The sequence below is a fragment of the Entelurus aequoreus genome, linkage group LG09, assembly GCF_033978785.1.
Source record: "Entelurus aequoreus isolate RoL-2023_Sb linkage group LG09, RoL_Eaeq_v1.1, whole genome shotgun sequence".
Classification (NCBI taxonomy): Eukaryota; Metazoa; Chordata; class Actinopteri; order Syngnathiformes; family Syngnathidae; genus Entelurus; species Entelurus aequoreus.
The window spans coordinates 25,223,604-25,241,723 of NC_084739.1; the positions used below are offsets into that span (position 1 = coordinate 25,223,604).

General features: G+C 39.3%; 2 protein-coding genes across 3 annotated transcripts in view; both read right to left on the reverse strand.

Moving 5' to 3' along the window:
• oit3 (oncoprotein induced transcript 3) overlaps positions 1-1,244 on the reverse strand; it is a 31,308-nt gene extending 30,064 nt beyond the window's left edge. The window contains exon 1 of the mRNA XM_062058414.1: positions 1,133-1,244. Within this exon, the coding sequence (XP_061914398.1) occupies positions 1,133-1,217 (85 nt within the window). The 5' untranslated portion in view covers positions 1,218-1,244. The remainder of the gene's footprint in view (positions 1-1,132) is intronic.
• A 6,014-nt stretch (positions 1,245-7,258) lies between these two features.
• Positions 7,259-18,120, reverse strand: part of mcu (mitochondrial calcium uniporter) — a 150,015-nt gene continuing 139,153 nt past the window's right edge. For both annotated transcript variants that reach the window (XM_062058418.1, XM_062058417.1), the window contains exons 4-9: positions 15,985-16,155; positions 15,498-15,602; positions 15,262-15,422; positions 12,634-12,837; positions 9,383-9,499; positions 7,259-9,298 (exon numbers count right to left, since the gene is read on the reverse strand). In XM_062058418.1, the coding sequence (XP_061914402.1) occupies positions 9,218-9,298; positions 9,383-9,499; positions 12,634-12,837; positions 15,262-15,422; positions 15,498-15,602; positions 15,985-16,155 (839 nt within the window). In that variant the 3' untranslated portion in view covers positions 7,259-9,217. The remainder of the gene's footprint in view (positions 9,299-9,382; positions 9,500-12,633; positions 12,838-15,261; positions 15,423-15,497; positions 15,603-15,984; positions 16,156-18,120) is intronic.

The window sequence follows — 18,120 nt, forward strand, 5'->3', positions numbered from 1 at the left end:
ATGGCAATATCGCGAAATGATCAAGTATGACACATAGAATGGATCTGCTATCCCTGTTTAAATAAAAAAAATTCATTTCAGTAGGCCTTTAATAGTACATATTAAAGTTAAAGTTAAAGTACCAATGATTGTCACACACACACTAGGTGTGGCGAAGCCTACTATACTTTATTTGTCGTTATTTATTTTGTCTGAATACATTATGTGATAATGTTCATCAGTCAACTAATTGGTGTTGATTTTCAATCTATCAGGATAAAAAATATATATATCAAAATCAAATTAAAGTATGTTATTTATGTAGTTGGATCATTTTCCTCGACTGATGTACTAACATTATTATTATTATTATTATTATTGCTTTTATCTAGTTAGTCATTATTATTGACTCCTCTTTGTCTCATTCTTTTTATTTTCCTATTTCAATGATGTTAGATCTGTGTTGTTGTTGGGGACAAGTGTTGTAAATTAGCTATGGCTACAAACACTATGATGCATACATTGGGTGACTGTTTCAGATATCTATGTTTCTGTATCCGTCCCTATTTCAAATAAACCAGAAAGAAGAAAGAACATCATGTGGTTTGTTTTGTACATATGTAGCATCATCTACAAAGATGCAAAGAATTGCTATTGCGACATCCAGTGGACACATTTAGAACAGCAGTTTCTTTCATTCAAAAATGTCAGGTTAATTTTCATGCTGAGCAAACTCAGAACTTGTGAATCAATTGAGAACAGGAAGTGAACAAAAGTTTTAGCAACTGTTATATAAAAGAAAAGGGGTAGGATTAAATAAGCTATGCTTCTTCCTACTCCTTTTCGAACATGTTGAATAGAGAAACTGGAAATTGTGATGTATCATGTTGTATGTTTGCATGTTCGAAATAAACTCAAACTGAAACTCAAATAAACTCAAACTCAACTCATCCCGCAGGCCGTATAAAACCTGTTCGCTGGCCTCATCCGGCCCTCGGGCTGTACGTTTGACACCCCTGCTTTATGCACAAACGCACACCATCAATTTCTTAATCAAATCCTCAACCACAGATTAAAGTACACATTCTCTGTATCCTACTCCTATATGCAGTAGTTGTACTCTATTACACAACTTAATCATTTTCATACTCACTGGCATCTGTGACCTGAAAAGCCTCTTGCAGCAGAATAGTAACCACAAAAGATATCATGTTGAGAAGATGATCGTGCAAAATCATATGGCGGGTCAGAATGTAATAGTGCGTTTTTGTTTATCCTTAGGGGGAGTCTGTTTTTAATAGGCACCTCCTATCTGTTTGTGTGACACTGTCATGTCTCACCTTGACCTCCTGTTGGCTGAATCATCCTCCAATTGTTTCACACGGAACATCCTTCAAACTCTTCCCTTCGCTGCACAAAAGGTCACAGTCATTGTGCAGCACTTTGCCTGCTAGTGAAGCTTGTGCAGCGTTTACTGTCCATTACTGATCATTCTTAGTCATTAAGAAGAAACCAGAAACTGGAGCTAACCTGAGTCTCTCCTTTATGTAATTAAATCAATGAAGACATTAATCCAAGAGGCTGTTTAAGGGAAATGAGGTGGAAAATGCCACTTTTTTTTGTGACTACTCCTGCAAATAAGACAATGATTGATTTCCTAGCTCGGGCAGCACTGTACACATAAACTACACTGCTGCAAATGTTGAGACAACGCTAGATTTGCATCAAAAATATTGCCTTTAAAATGGCTTCCATGGCAAACAAAGCATTCATCATTTAGGAATTCCAGCCATTTTGAAAGCAGGGTGTCAAACTTATTTTTAGTGGGGGCCACATCCCAATTGGGGCTGCCTTCAGAGGGCCAGTGAATATACAGTCGTGGTCAAAAGTTTACATACACTTGTAAAGAACATAATAATGTCATGGCTGTCTTGAGTTTACAATAATTTCTACAACTTTTTTTTTTTTTTGATAGAGTGATTGGAGCACATACTTGTTGGTCACAAAAAACATTCATGAAGTTTGGTTCTTTTATGTATTTATTATGGGTCTACTGAAAATGTGACCAAATCTGCTGGGTCAGAAGTATACATACAGCAATGTTAATATTTGGTTACATGTCCCTTGGCAAGTTTCACTGCAATAAGGTGCTTTTGGTAGCCATCCACAAGCTTCTGGCAAGTTTCTGGTTGAAATTTTGACCACTCCTCTTGACAAAGTGGTGCAGTTCAGCTAAATGTTTTAGTTTTGTTGGACTTGTTTCTTCAGCATTGTCCAACGTTTAAGTCAGGACTTTGGGAAGGCCATTCTAAAACCTTAATTCTAGCCTGATTTAGCCATTCATCTACCACTTTTGACGTGTGTTTAGGGTCATTGTCCTGTTGGAACACCCAACTGCACCCAAGACCAAACCTACGGGCTGGTGATTTTAGGTTGTCCTTAAGAATTTGGAGGTAATCCTCCTTTTTCATTGCCCCATTTAAAGCAGCAGTTCCATTGGCAGCAAAACAGGTTCAGAGCATAATACTACCACCACCATGCTCGACGGTAGGGATAGGGGGTTGCTGGGATTAAAGGCCTCACCTTTTCTCCTCCAAACATATTGCTGGGTATTGTGGCCAAACAACTCAATTTTTGTTTCATCTGACATCACATGTACAAAGATATGACCTTCTGGAGGAAAGTTCTGTGGTCAGATGAAACAAAAATTGAGCTGTTTGGTAAATGGTAAAGTAATGGCTAAATCCGGCTAGAATTAAGGTTTTAGAATGGCCTTCCCAAAGTCCTGACTTAAACATGTGGACAATGCTGAAGAAACAAGTCCATGTCAGAAAACCAACACATTTAGCTGAACTGCACCAATTTTGTCAAGAGGAGTGGTCAAAACTTCAACCAGAAGCTTGTGGATGGCTACCAAAAGCGCCTTATTGCAGTGAAACTTGCCAAGGGACATGTAACCAAATATTAACACTGCTGTATGTATACTTTTGATCCAGCAGATTTGGTCAAATTTTCAGTAGACTTATAATAAATTCATAAAAGAACCAAACTTCATGAATGTTTTTTGTGACCAACAAGTATGTGCTCCAATCACTCTATCACAAAAAAATAAGAGTTGTAGAAAGTATTGGAAACTCAAGACAGCCATGACATTATGTTCTTTACAAGAATATGTAAACTTTTGATCGCGACTGTATATGAATATAAACATATAATAGCCTTGTTACGCAGTTCGCAAAGGTAACTGTTTTTGGGACAAAACAAACATGTTTACTTGACCCACTTCCTGGGAAACTTATCAAGGAGCTGTTTGTAATATTAGGACCATCAGTGCTAAATATGATAAACTTATCACTTTCCTCTGGCACTGTTCCCCTAGCATTCAAAAAAGCGGTTATTCATCCTCTGCTCAAAAGACCTAACCTCGATCCTGACCTCATGGTAAACTACCGGTCGGTGTCCCACCTTCCCTTTATCTTGAAAAATCTCGAAAAAATTGTTGCACGGCAACTAAATGAACACTTAGCGTCTAACAATCTCTGTGAACCCTTTCAGTCCAGTTTGAGGGCAAATCACTCTATGGAGACAGCCCTCACAAAAAATGACTAACGATCTATTGCTAACTATGGATGCTGATGCGTCATCCATGTTGCTGCTTCCTGATCTTAGCAATGCTTTCGATACTGTCGATCATAATATTTTATTAGAACATATCAAAACACGTATTGGTATGTCAGACTTAGCTTTGTCTTGGTTTAACTCCTATCTTACTGACAGGATGTGGTCCCCTCCAAGGTTTCTCATTGTATCCCATTGGGTTGAGTTTTTCCTTGCCCTTTTGTGGGATCAGAGCTGAGGATGTTGCTGTGGCTTGTGCAGCCCTTTGAGACATTTGTGATTAAGGGCTAGATAAATAAACTTTGATTGATTTACTGTTTTTGTTTTTTATATTTTTTTACAGATTGATGAACAACTTGATTTGAAATCCTAAATCAAGATGAAAAACAGTGTTTATTTTTGATTTTAAAAAAAACATTTGGAACATCAGATAATATTCAAGTGTAGAACATATGTAATTGCATGCTCAACATTTTTCTGTCAACATTGAAAGAACAAATACATTTAGCCACAAAGTTATTTTTTTATTTCTAGCCTTTCGCAGGCCATATAAATGACATGGGGAGCCACATACAATTATTTGGCGAGCCACAATAAAAAGATATGGCTGGCCACATAAAATGACTTGGCGGGCCACTTTACAATTATGTAGCATGCCAAATTAAATGAGGTGGCAGGCCAAATTAAAATAATTGGCGTTTATGGCTGTCAATCACAGTAGCGATTGTGTACTCTCTCTCTCTGGGCTGTGTTGTTTTTTTTCCTAGTGAATTCAGGTCGCCGGTGTGAGAGGCGAGCACGCTGACTACTAGACTAAAAGCACGTACAAACTTCAGATCGCCAGTGAAGTGAACTAATTAACTCATGTTATGTTCTACATATGGTGAATGTTTATATTCGCCTTGGAGAAAGCAAACCACCAAGTGTAAGCAAACAGTGGTATTTCAGTTTCAGCACATAAATAGATCAGGTCCCTTAGTTTGATATTCGCAGGTGGATTGGATCACTTCTCGTAGGAAAGAGGCCCTAATTGGGACTTCGAAATGCAAAAGTGATCACTGAGAGGAGACTACCTGTCTAGCTTTACGCCAATATTTAAGTTATGACTTAAAGCAGTTGTTTTCCAGACACAAACTTACACACGAACATCTCCTTTTATGGTCAGGATGTGCTCTCCTGACCCAGCGCATACACACAGACAGGAGGTAGGAATATAAGACTGGTGGTTTGGCTTCTCCAAGTTAGGAGTCCTTCATTTTTTGACCTAGGCTCTTCCAGGGTACTGCAGACCTGTATAATGACGCTCGCTTGTAATAAAGCAACTTTTGGTTCAGGAAAGCGTCTCCAGCGTCTCTTTTGATCCAGCCGCACTGCCGGATGGATGACAAGACCAGAAATACACTTCACCAGCATTAACAACATTTTTAAAGAAATTATTTTTAAGATGGATGATATGTGGAGGTCGGTGTTGGGGAATGGGGGCGGGGGCAAAACCCCCTCAGGCCGCCCCTGCTTGTGGCGTATAATCCCACATTCCTGATAGTGTTTTTGCAGCAGGATGTCCTGCAAAAAGTCAGCTAAAAACAGTCAAGGTCTTCGACAAAAATCAAAGGCGGACCACTAGCTCCAAAACCTGGATAAGGATTTTATTGATAATTGAATTACATTTCTCTTTTATACATATTTCATAAATGATACAGGATTTTACACATTCTTTTTTGTTGTTGCCAATATTACAGCATCATGTCAACAGAAACGTAAAAAAAAAAGAAGAAAAAAAAAAGTATGGCATACATATGCTTCACTCTTTTAAACATATTTCATTATAAGTGCACACCAGATTTTCAAAAAACACGCATTCAAAACAAGAAAGCTAACGCGGGGCACCTGACTTTTTTCTTTTTGGGTCAGAAGCAGGACGTTAGTGCGTAAGGTCAGCAGAGACTCTTTAAGAGCCTCTTTACTGCTGCACTGAGGATGGATTGGAATCACGGGAGCAGAAATGCATGGAAGCGGAGTGAGCGTGAGAAGAAAATGAACAGAAGTTGAGGTGATGACGAGCTGGATGGTTAATGAGCATCAAGTTCGGCTGGAGTCTTTATTTAAAACACGCAGCCCTGTCTACTGCCCAGTAACAACAAACATCCTTAAATCGCCTCTTTTTGTCTTTTAATTTCTATAAATCTTGTTTTGGTTTTTTTACATTATTTCCCATGTTAACATACATTCATGCAACACCCTCGTTATAATAAAGGTCTATATTTGATGTATTTAGATGTTTAAAACACATGAAGGGAGGGCAAAGGGAAATAAATGATTGACGGCGTGATTCACAGGGAGTGTGTGTAAGATACATTTCTGTTGTACGTCAGCAACAAAAGTTGGTAGTCATTGGGATGATAGTAGAAGACATGTTGATCACTATTGACAAGAAGCAAAAAGATAGACTCCAAATATAACAGTCCTTAATGAGGGTCTCATGGCTATAATGACCTTTTGACTGCTTCCTTGTCAACAGTTCAAATCCTTCTTCCCCAGCATCCCAAAAGACAACACACGCACACACTCTGAACGCATGAGACCAATTCCTGCTGCAAGATCCGCACGGTTAACCTTGATTAGATCCCGAAATACATGCACTCTAATAGGAAGTCTTGTTAAACGCAAAGATCGAATAGTAGGATGGAGCCAACGCACACACAGGGAGTGATGCACTCACACACGCACACAGAATAGTGTGTTTAGACCTTTTTGTGGAAAGGGGCATTAGGGACACACTGAGAAGAAAAAACAAGTAACAGAAAAAGGAAATAAGTAAAATTGTGAAAATAATGTAATATTGTGAGGAAAAAATATTTTTTGAGGATAAATGTATAATCCTGCCACAAAATGTTATTTAAAGGAATGCCGGAATTTCCGCACCACAGACCTGACATGTAATAATGAAAATATTGTTATATGGTTAATTTGGGTCATATGATCCTTAATAATACAAATTTAGCAACTTACCTTAATTCTCACAAATTACAACTTTCTTTTCTGAATATTTATCCTAAAAACTTTTCTTTTTCATATCAGGACCAAATTTTAATTGTTCTATTTTCAAAAAATAATGACTATTTCTAAATATTTTTACATTATTTTTCACCCCAAAATTACAGTACTTTTCTGACTTTATTCTCAAAATATTATAAGACTTCTTCTTTTTTTAATTTTTTTTTAACAATTTATTAACGCAATCTAATTACATGTCCCTAATATGTTTTATTTCCTGCAAAATTACTTTTGTTTCCCTTGAGGATTAATTTATTTTTAAGTATTACAACTTTTTTTTTCTCCCTCAAACCACTTTTTCCATAAAATTGTAACCCTATACGTTTTTTCTCATGATGTATACATTTATACAAAATTACAACTTTTCCCTCATAATATTTTATTCCGGCAAAATTACTTTCGTCCTTACAGTAGCACCATTCTGGAAATATAATGACCCTTTTTTTCCTTTGTAGTGTTATTTTCACTAAATGTGGGGGGGAGAACATAGTTTATTAATGCAAAATTACGACATTTTTCTCATACTGTTTGCAAAATTTAATTGTCCTTACAGTACTTTTGAAATATAATTCCATCCCCCCCCCCCACCCCCACCCCCACCCCCGTCCCCCTCAAATCTTTTTTTTTTTGTAAAATTTGAAATATTATGTTCATAAAATATGGGGAAAAAAATATTTCTTCCTTACAATGTAACAATTTATTTACTTAAACTTATTACTATTTCATCCTAATATTTGTTTTCCTACAGAATGACTTTTGTTGTCCTTCAAAGTATGACTATTCTGGAACTATTACAACTTTGTCTTTTTCTCAAGCCACCTTTTCTGCAAAACTTATGTTCATAAAGTATAAATATATTGATTGATAAAATGTGGAAAAAATGCTTTTCCCCCTTATAACAATTTATTAACACAAAATTACCACTTTTCCCAGATTTTTTTTTTCCCCTCCAAAATTATTTTTATAGTCCTTACAGTATGACTATTTTACTATTACTTTTTTTCCTAAACGACTTTTATGTAAATAAAATATGGAAAAAAGACTTTCCTCATTCTATGAACACTTTTTTCCAGCAAAGTTACTACTTGGTTGTTGTTAAAATATGACTTTGTTCTGTTTCTCAGTGCAGCCCTAACACTCCTTCATATTTTGCAGAGGCATTGACCAAAGAGTCAGAGAGAAGGCCATCGACCCACACTTACAGAAAAAAAACAAAAAAAACATGAAAAATGTGTCCTAAATAGACATATTAACCATTTGGCTCCTTTCACCAATCAGGGGATGTGACTGCCTCACACTACAAGCTATACGAGTCAAAGAAGTGTCCAATTGAGTAGAAAAATGTCTCGAAACGCTCCTAACACTCACAATTTCTACTGAGGGCGTACAACCACAGCATGCAGTCTAGCCTGCCTTGCCATGGAGGGAGCAGGGAGGCGGCACAACGACAGCGGGGGGAGAAAAGTCCTTTTTGAGAGAAAATCCGAACAAAAATGTCCCTTAATTTGTATGCAGGCAAATAGAAATGTGTTATTGTGGAACTTAATATGATGTATTGAATGTATGTACAGTACATGGCAAGGTGATGGATCCTTCACATGATGTTCCTCCCCCCACTGGAAAACAACTAGCTTCTGGTCATCGGTTTATTTGATTGTATACATATAGTTTTATATTTACTTCATAACAAATATACTATGGCTTTCAAAATAAAAAGTGCCAAAATATTTTTTTTAATTTTTCTTTTTTTGGAATAAAAGAACACACAGTGATGTTGTTGTCGATAGAATATCTCTCATACTTGCCGCAGGCCGCAGGAGGAGATGTGGCTGCGAGGCGGACTCCTGTCAAAAAAGGTCACGTGGGGAAGGACGGCTGTCCGTCAGCCTGGAGAGGAGGCGTGGCCAAAGTGTGGAGAGGCAGCAGCGTTCAGCCACAGGAAGATGATGCCCTCTTTGAGCCAAAGCCGGGAAGGGAGCCAAGACTTGTTTGTAAACTTTAATATTTGGGATAGATGCTCCCAACAAGTGTGTGTGTGTGTGTGTGTGTGTGTGTGTGTGTGTGTGTGTGTGTGTGTGTGTGTGTGTGTGTGTGTGTGTGTGTGTGTGTGTGTGTGTGTGTGTGTGTGTGTGTGTGTGTGTGTGTGTGTGTGTGTGTGTGTGTGTGTGTGTGTAAACTCACACTCACAAAGGTTGGGTGTCGCCTGCAGGTCACACACACACACATAGCAATGGCGTCCCCTTTGCATATGCTCTCTCCTGGAGTGTCAAGGTAGTACTTCCTGTTTGCCCCTCAGGTTCACTGCAGGTTGTCCAATCAGAGAGTAGCGTTGCCATCCGTCATTTTTTTTTTTTTTTTTTTTTTTCAGCTCTTGTGATTTTCGATTGCAATTCCCAACAGTTGGTCCAGTCAGGGAAAAGAAAAGAGGGCAAAAGTCCCACTCCGAAGAGGGCGATGCGGGACGGATGTGTAGTTTGGGTGTAAGGCAAGGGGAAGGGGAGACGGGTGGGGTTGGAGAAGGGTAGAAAAAGGGGACGCTGGGAGGAGAGGGAAGTTACTCCTTCCATCAATCTTTTCCACTATTAAGCTGTTGAACTGGGAGCTGAAGCTGAAGCGGGTCCCTAAGACGCTTCAGATCCAATTCCACCTGACGGACGGGGAAGAAGTGAGATCTATTAGGTGTTGTAAATGCGAGATTTATTTGACAGAGACATGCTGCCGGCCATTGTACCTCAGAGATGTCATCTTTCAGCTTGTTGTACTTCTCAATGTCAAAGTGTGTCCTTTTCACCCCCTTGTGGAGGAAGAGCAGATACTGGCGGTCTCTGGCGTCGGGGTACAAGTACTCCTGCGGGTTAGAGAGAGATTTACTTGGCAGGCCTTCTTTGGCAGGTCACATGACAGTTTTATCGATGACGAGTGAAGAGTTAAACCAGGGGTGTCAAACGTACAGCCCAAGGGTCGGCCGGATCAGGCCCGCGAACACGTTTTATCCAAGTTTGGCCAAGTACAAAAATTAACCGGAAATTTTTGAATGAAAGAAACTGCTGTTATAAATGTGTCCACTAGATGTCGCAATAGCAATTATTTGTATCTTTGTAGATGATGCTACATATGTACAAAATAAACCACATGATGTTAGAACATCAGTCGAGGAAAATGGGCAAACTACATAAATACCATCCTGTAATTTGATTTTGATATAATTTTTTTATCTTGATAGATTGAAAATGAACACCAATAAGATGACTGGTGAAAATGATCACATGATTTATTCAGAAAATATAAATAACGACAAATAATACTATTAACCGCAACATGTAAGTGTAAAAAAACAACAATATTATGATTTGTACAATTTTAGAATGTGCTTGTTCTATTTTTAAACAAAGAAAGGAATCTGAAGTTGTCTTTATTTTGAAGTTATCGTGCCGAGATTTTACCAGTCCAGCCCACTTGGGAGTAGATTTTTCTCCATGTGGCCCCCGATCTAAAATTAGTTTGACACCCCTGAGTTGAACTGACATTGTGTCAAACTTTCCTACTTAGGGCAGGACGTTACAGAGACAACAGTACAGTAATCCTCTTCATTCTGTCTTCTGTCCAGGGCTGTCCTATCTAGTCTAGTCTAGAGCTGTCCTATCTAGTCTTTGAGCTTGAACATCTGAGCACGCTTCACCAGTTCATGCTCAAAGACTAGATAGGACAGCTTTAGACTGGATCTGTAAACTCCATCACATGGACAAAGATAAGATCTTCTGGAGGAAAGTTCTGTGGTCAGATGAAACAAAAATGTAGCTGTTTGGCCACAATACCCAGCAATATGTTTGGAGGAGAAAAGGTGAGGCCTTTAATCCCAGGAACACCAATCCCTACTGTCAAGCATGGTTGAGTTTGTTCTCGCCCTGATGTGGGATCTGAGCTGAGGATGTCGTTGTGGCTTGTGCAACCCTTTGAGACACTTGTGATTAAGGGCTATATAAATAAACTTTGATTGATTGATTGATTGAGCTGTCCTATCTAGTCTTTGAGCATAAACATCTGAGCAGGCCTTATGCTCATGGACTTTAAAAAAGCAGATCTAGTCTAAAAGCTGGTGCCAATGCCCCAACTATTCATACTTGAACAAGAAAAGGCGTGCTCAGGCAAGGATGGCTTCACTTTTTGATTACATAATACCGTATTTTCCGCACTATAAGGCGCACCTAAAAACCTCCAATTTTGCCAAAAGCTGACAGTACGCCTTATAATCCGGTGCGCCTTATATATGGACCAATATTGAGCCTCCAACAGGTAAAAGTTTCAATCAATCAATCAATCGCAAGTACGGTAAGCAGCCGCCGACTTAATTTTCCCCCGTAGAAGAAAAAGTTCTGCTTCTACGGTAAGCAGCCGCCCTCGTAGAAGAAGAAGAAGCGCATGGTTCATGCTGGGATATATGACTGCGCGAGGCGTGCGTTTTTGATTTCCTTTTGTTCTGTTTATGTAAAGACCCCAAAATGGCTCCTATTAAGAGACACGCTTACGACGCAGAGTTTAAACTTAAGACGATCAGTCACGAAGTAGAACACGGGAATAGAGCAGCAGCGACACTGACTCCATTAATGACGACTTCTACGACACGGAGCCGGGCATGTTGGATGCCGTATCCGCCCAACTGTTTAATTCGGACACTGAAGAAGAAGAATTCGAGGGATTCGTGGATGAGGAATAACTTCATAAAGTGAGTTTTACATGTTTATTTTGTGTGTTGTGTTGTGTGACATTAACGTTTGAGCAACGTTGAGTTATTGATATATTGTTATTGCTCTGCACTATGTCGAGTGTTACTATATTGTGATTGCACTAACGTTTGATTTAACGTAACAGTATCACTGTTTTTTTATGTGTTTATTGAATCAGGGAAAAGTTCCCCTCCACTATGTGATATAAATGTTGCACTACATGTTATACCTTGCTGTTGTTAAAAGATAAACAAAACACCACGTCACTGACTTTACCTCGGGGAAAATAATAAAACAGCTGTTTATTCATTTTGGGAGTGAACAGAGTTGTCAGAACGCTGGTTTGTAATCTATTAATAAAGTTTGACTGACCTATCTGACTGTTTTGTTGACATTCCCTGTAGCGCAGCTCCATCTAATGGATGCATATGTGCGCCTTATAATCCGGTGCGCCTTATATATGAACAACGTTTTGAAATATGCCATTCATTGAAGGTGCGCCTTATAATCCGGTGAGCTTTATAGTGCGGAAAATACGGTAATTGTCTCATATTTCAATAAGTTAACCACCGTTAAGGATTAAGATGGTATCATTAAGTACAATAAAAAGTCTGCTCCTATTAAAATCGACAGTACTCAGTAACTAAGCAGCATAGTGGTCTCACTATTGAGATGGGAAGTTGCTTGTGCTTTTGGCGGAATGACAAGAATCAGAAGGAATGTTATATCTGATTATTAATGTGTTATTAAGTGAGGCAACATAAGTGACATTATCTAATGTATGTTTTAAAATGACTGCAAAATATTGCATTTAAAAAATTATTTCAAAAGGTTTTTTTAACACAAAATGTCTGCTATGTTTGTTTTGTAAAAGGATTTGGTGTTTGTGTTTGGATTTGGCTGCTGTTGTAGTTTCCTGTTCATCATTATAATGCAGCTTGTTAATGGTGTGTACAAAGAACTAAAAGCTTTAGAGGACAACCCTAAAACTATACTATAAGCATTTATGTCATTCTTCCAGATGATGTTATGGTGATGCTGATGGCGGGGACCACAGACAGAGAGCTTCCAAATATAATATAATTGGGGTGACTGCAAAGGCCAAAGACAATTTACATCATTTTGCTGCTCATCAAATCATTTAGTGACCCCTTATGTCCTCTGAATGAGAAACCCTCATCTTTCATTTTAACACTGTGTCCCCTTTACCGCTTTTCTCCAATCTGCAAGACTATATTTGATTCATCTTCTTTCTTACCTGGCGTGTGAGCACAAAATAGGCATACATGGCCATGGCTGTGCCGTATGTGATGAAGTAGGTGACGGGTTCCATGATATCCCAAGAGTACTCCCACCAGGTCAGTCTAGCCAGGATGCCGAACTGGGTGGCCATGTACGCCATGCCCCCCCATAGCACCCAGGTGGTGCGCCGCTCCGCCTTCCTACTCAGCTCCTGCCTCACCTAGGGGGGAAAATAAACATTTAGTGAGAATTAAAGTGAGGAGATCAATATGCTTGCATAAAAAAAATAAAAAAAAATAAAAAATTATTTCCATTAATTTTAAGGGCTACTACTTGAGGCTAAATTTAGCGGCTTTACTGGAATCATTCGATAACACTTGAGAGCCTTTAAAGAACAACGAGGAAAATTAATCAGCTCATTTGTGCAGGCATTTTAAACAGAAGACAATTAAAATATGCCTCTCTGGAAAAGAAGGATTATAAACAATGAACTGAAAAAAAAGCCTATTAGTTTACAAGATAGGAAAAGATAAGGGAAAAGATATGTAATGTGGTGTAAGTTCCGACAATATTTTTTTGTTACCAACAAACGTCTTTCTTTTTATGAGATAAATAAGAGTCTAGAGCACAGGTGTCAAACTCAAGACCTGGGGGCCAGATCTGGCCCGCCACATCATTTAATGTGGACCGCAAAAACCTGGAAATAATGTGCGTCAATGAAGTACCATATCTTTTTTAACTAAATGTATTAATGAAATATTTCCATTTTGACATAATTTTTTTATACTATCAAATAATGCAACAAATATAAAACAATTTTAATACAATCTAATAATGCAACAAATATAAAATAATTTTAATACAATCTAATAATGCAACAAATATCATATTATCATACATTCCAAACATTTATTTTGTAGAAATAAATATAAAAACTTAAATATATGCTTGACCCATGATCTCAGAGCAAGTTATCCGCCGAACTGTAAACTGTAAAAACTGCAATAGATTTTGCGTTGAAAACTTTTTTTTAAATTTATACTAAAACACTGTGAAAACAACAGCCATAGATTTTACCATTAAAACAATAAAACAGTGGTACTGTTTTTTTCATTTAGAGCAGGGGTGTCAAGCTCATTTTAGCTCAGAGGCCACATGGAGGAAAATCTATTCCCAAGTGGGCTGGACTGGTCAAATCATGTCCTGATAACTTAAAAATAAAGACAACTTTAGATTATGTTCTCTGAGCAAAAAACATTCTGAAAATGTACACATCACAAAAAATCCCTTTGACAGAACAATTCAAGTTACTTGAAAATTCTTTAAAAAAAAATTGGTGTCGCTTCAAAGACGGAGGTAGAAACCTTTTGGGAGGGTTGAGCTATACACTGCGTTCACTTTTCTCATTTTGGGGCAATGAGGGTGCCAAAAAATGATGTGTTAGAAGCAGAAGATGTAAAATGTCAGGTTTTACGTTTTATTAGGGTCGAGGGGGAGGAGCCGCAGCCACGCTTTACTGTGTACCTCTTTGAACAAGAAAGTTTGATCATATTACGCCTATACTGGCTCACCTGCACTGGCTTCCTGTATATTTAAAATGTGATTTTAAGGTTTTACTACTTACATATAAAATACTACACGGTCTAGCTCCATCCTATCTTGCCGATTGTATAGTACCATGTGTCCCGGCAAGAAATCTACGTTCAAAGAACTCTGGCTTATTAGTGATTCCCAGAGCCCCAAAAAAGTCTGCGGGCTATAGAGCGTTTTCTATTCGGGCTCCAGTACTCTGGAATGCCCTCCCGGTAACAGTTAGAGATGCTACCTCAGTAGAAGCATTTAAGTCCCATCTTAAAACTTATTTGTATACTCTAGCCTTTAAATAGATCCCCTTTTTAGACCAGTTGATCTGCCGTTTCTTTTCTTTTCTGCCCCCCTCTCCCTTGTGGAAGGGGGGGCACAGGTTCGGTAGCCATGGATAAAGTGCTGGCTGTCCAGAGTAGGGACCCGGGGTGGACCGCTCGCCTGTGCATCGGTTGGGGACATCTCTGCGCTGCTGACCCGTCTCCGCTCGGGATGGTCTCCTGCTGGCCCCACTATGGACTGGACTCTCACTATTATGTTAGATCCACTATGGACTGGACTTTCACAATATTATGCTAGACCCACTTGACGTCCATTGCACCCTGGGGTGGGGGGGGGGGGCACCCACATCTGCGGTCCTCTCCAAGGTTTCTCATAGTCATTCATATTGACATCCCACTGGGTTGTGAGTTTTTCCTTGCCCTTATGTGGGATCTGATGTCGTTGTGGCTTGTGCAGCCCTTTGAGACAATTGTGATTTAGGGCTATATAAATAAACATTGATTGATTGATTGATTGATTGATTGATTGATTGATTGATTGACGGTACAAACCATTTCTTTGACTAACAAAATTGCTATTGCGACATCTAGTGGACAGCAGTTTCTTTCATTAAAAAGCATCATTTTTATACTTCGCAAACAAACATTCCTTGCACAAACAATTATATGTAATAAAATAGTATCAGTATTGGAAATGGCAGCATAAAACCCTGATCAGAACATCCCTAGTACAAAGCATTGAATTACAATTGTTTATTAACATGCAAACGTCATCAGACCTTCTCAAGGGGGCGGAGCTGAGCGTTGAGGTCTTCCAGTCGTCCAATCAGCTCACGCTCTTTGGTGAGTTGGTGCTCCTCGATGCGCAGGGTGGTGTAGAGCTGCTGCACCAGGAACTTCACGTCGTTCAGCCGTTCTGTCTCCTCGTGAGGCAGCAACTCTGCGGCATGGACACATGTCAATCAAAGTCAGACGTGTACATGACGACACACCTGTGACAAAGACCGTCCCTCACCTCTCCTCGGTGGCCGCACGAGATGCGTGGTGTCGTTGATGACCAGCTTGAAATCATCCAATAGGAGGATGTCTATACCTGTGGAGGAGGCAACCCTGGCTCCATCTGCACAAGAAAAAAAAAGGGTGTAAAAGTGAATGCTGGTTAACCACTTCATACACCCTTCAGCTCTCTTGACCATAGGCCTCGTTTCACTGCGATTATCAGGAGAGGGGGAAGCAGAAGCACTTGCACACTAAAAGTGAATATTGTTCTTGTATAATGAGGCATTGGAGCGGAGCGAGCTCACTTGAAAGCATACACTGGGATTATATATTCTGATGTGAAGCTGCTGCAGCAGGGACATTTTATACCATTAAAATACACTTGACTGCATGCACAGGATGTGTGCGATCTATCAGAGGAGTGTGTGTGTGTGCGTGTGCGTGTGCGTGTGTGTGTGTGTGTGTGTGTGTGTGTGTGTGTGTGTGTGTGTGTGTGTGTGTACCTGTAGAGTAAATGGCTACCCGATCGATGCCTCTGTCCTCTGCTTGGAGTTGTTGCAAGAAAACTCCCACACAGTCACTGAGAGGCTTGAGAGTGAACTGACAGCGTTCTCGCCTGGACGGCAAACTAACCGAGATGACTGGCAGCCCGTTCTGATACACCACTGTCACCTCTGGGAGGGAGGACACAGTCAGAAAAATGTTAACACGATTTATGGACCAGTTTTTATTCAAATGTGGTTTGACAGCCAACAGAGGGCAGCACAGCAGCAGCTCTACATGTTAATCAATGGGATGCAAGTGGCCATTTTTTTATGATATTATACTCTTAAAGGGGAACTGCACTTTTTTTAAATGTAACCTATAATTTACAATCATTATGAGAGACCAGATAACAGGCGTATTTTCTAATGCATTCTAACTCGTAAATAAACGTACTTAGACACCTTGATTCCGCCCATAAAGCACTCTAAATAACCATCCAAAAACCGCCAACAATACTCTATTTACATTTCGTGACCTAAATATTAACCAAGTATCAGTAATGTTGTCATTATAAGCGCTAAGGCAGACAAACTATTGAAAGCAGTGCCGTGATCACAGAGAGCTAGCTTGTGCTGCGACATTGACTTCACCAGCTGGTGAGATGCTTCCTCGCCTCGGAGCTTGTGAAAGTTTATTCTAGATTTTAAATAATGCCTTTAATCTTGATAGTAGAAGGATGAGGACATAAACCGACAAGTTGGTCAAATTTGGCATTTATTTTAGACCCGAAAATGGGGACAAAGACACGAAAAGACGCTTGCTTCCAACTACCTTTTTTTTTGCGAGGATTAAGAGTAATTCTTAATCTAAAAGGTTATATATTAACATCCTAACAGTTGGCATCCCAGTGACAGGAGACATTGTACAGTAAGTGATGTTTTATTATGTTTGTTGTCTCCCATAAAGTCTGCAGTCGAAGTAAAAAGCCAACGTTGTGATGCTTAAAATGAGCAAAATATGTAAACATTACATTTTATTATGAATGTTCCTGTTACTACACCACATATATACTTACAGGGAGTATATAAAACCTTGATGGAGGTGTTTGGATGTTTTTTAAGTGCTTTATAGGTAGAATAGAGTGATTACCATTGATTTAAATGATAAATAAATGATAAATGGGTTATACTTGTATAGCGCTTTTCTACCTTCAAGGTACTCAAAGCACTTTGACAGTATTTCCACATTCACCCATTCACACACACATTCACACACTGATGGCGGGAGCTGCCATGCAAGGCGCTAACCAGCAGCCATCAGGAGCAAGGGTGAAGTGTCTTGCCCAAGGACACAACGGACGTGACTAGGATGGTAGAAGGTGGGGATTGAACCCCAGTAACCAGCAACACTCCGATTGCTGGTACAGCCACTCTACCAACTTCGCCACGCCGTCCCCAATATTTAATATTTAAATGCATAAAAAAACAAGTGTGCCTGCTTTAAATAAAGATTGTGAATGATGGGCAACATTCCAAAAAAGTGCAATTGCCCTTTAAGCAGGCAGGGCTTACAGTTCAAATCAGAAATAGTTCCTATTTAAAAAGATAATTCAAATTAAAATATAACTTAAAGATAAGTTACTACAAAATAGCACAACAAGACAACTGTGGGAACAGCGTGGTGCGGTTAGGGGAGAGTGGCCGTGCCAGCAACCTGAGGGTTCCTGGTTCGATCCCCACCTACTACCAACATCGTCACATTTGTTGTGTCCTTGAGCAAGACACTTCATTCTTGCTCCTGATGGGTCGTGGTTAGGACCTTGCATGGAAGCTCCCGCCATCAGTGTGTGAATGTGTGTGTGAATGGATGAATGTGGAAATAGTGTCAAAGCGCTTTGAGTACCTTGAAGGTAGAAACGCGCTACACAAGTACAACCCATTTACCCTTTAACCACTGTACTGTTTTGTAAATAAAGTACAATTACATTTGGTCATTCATGTAAACAAAACAAGTAGTTGTCTCTCCTCTTTTTTTGACAAAGTGATAATTTATTCTCATATCAATGAAAGTTGGAGATCCCCCACATGATGAATCCAACAGCTGTATCATTAAAACCTGACATGTCAAAAAAGGTTGCATTTTATTATTTCAGG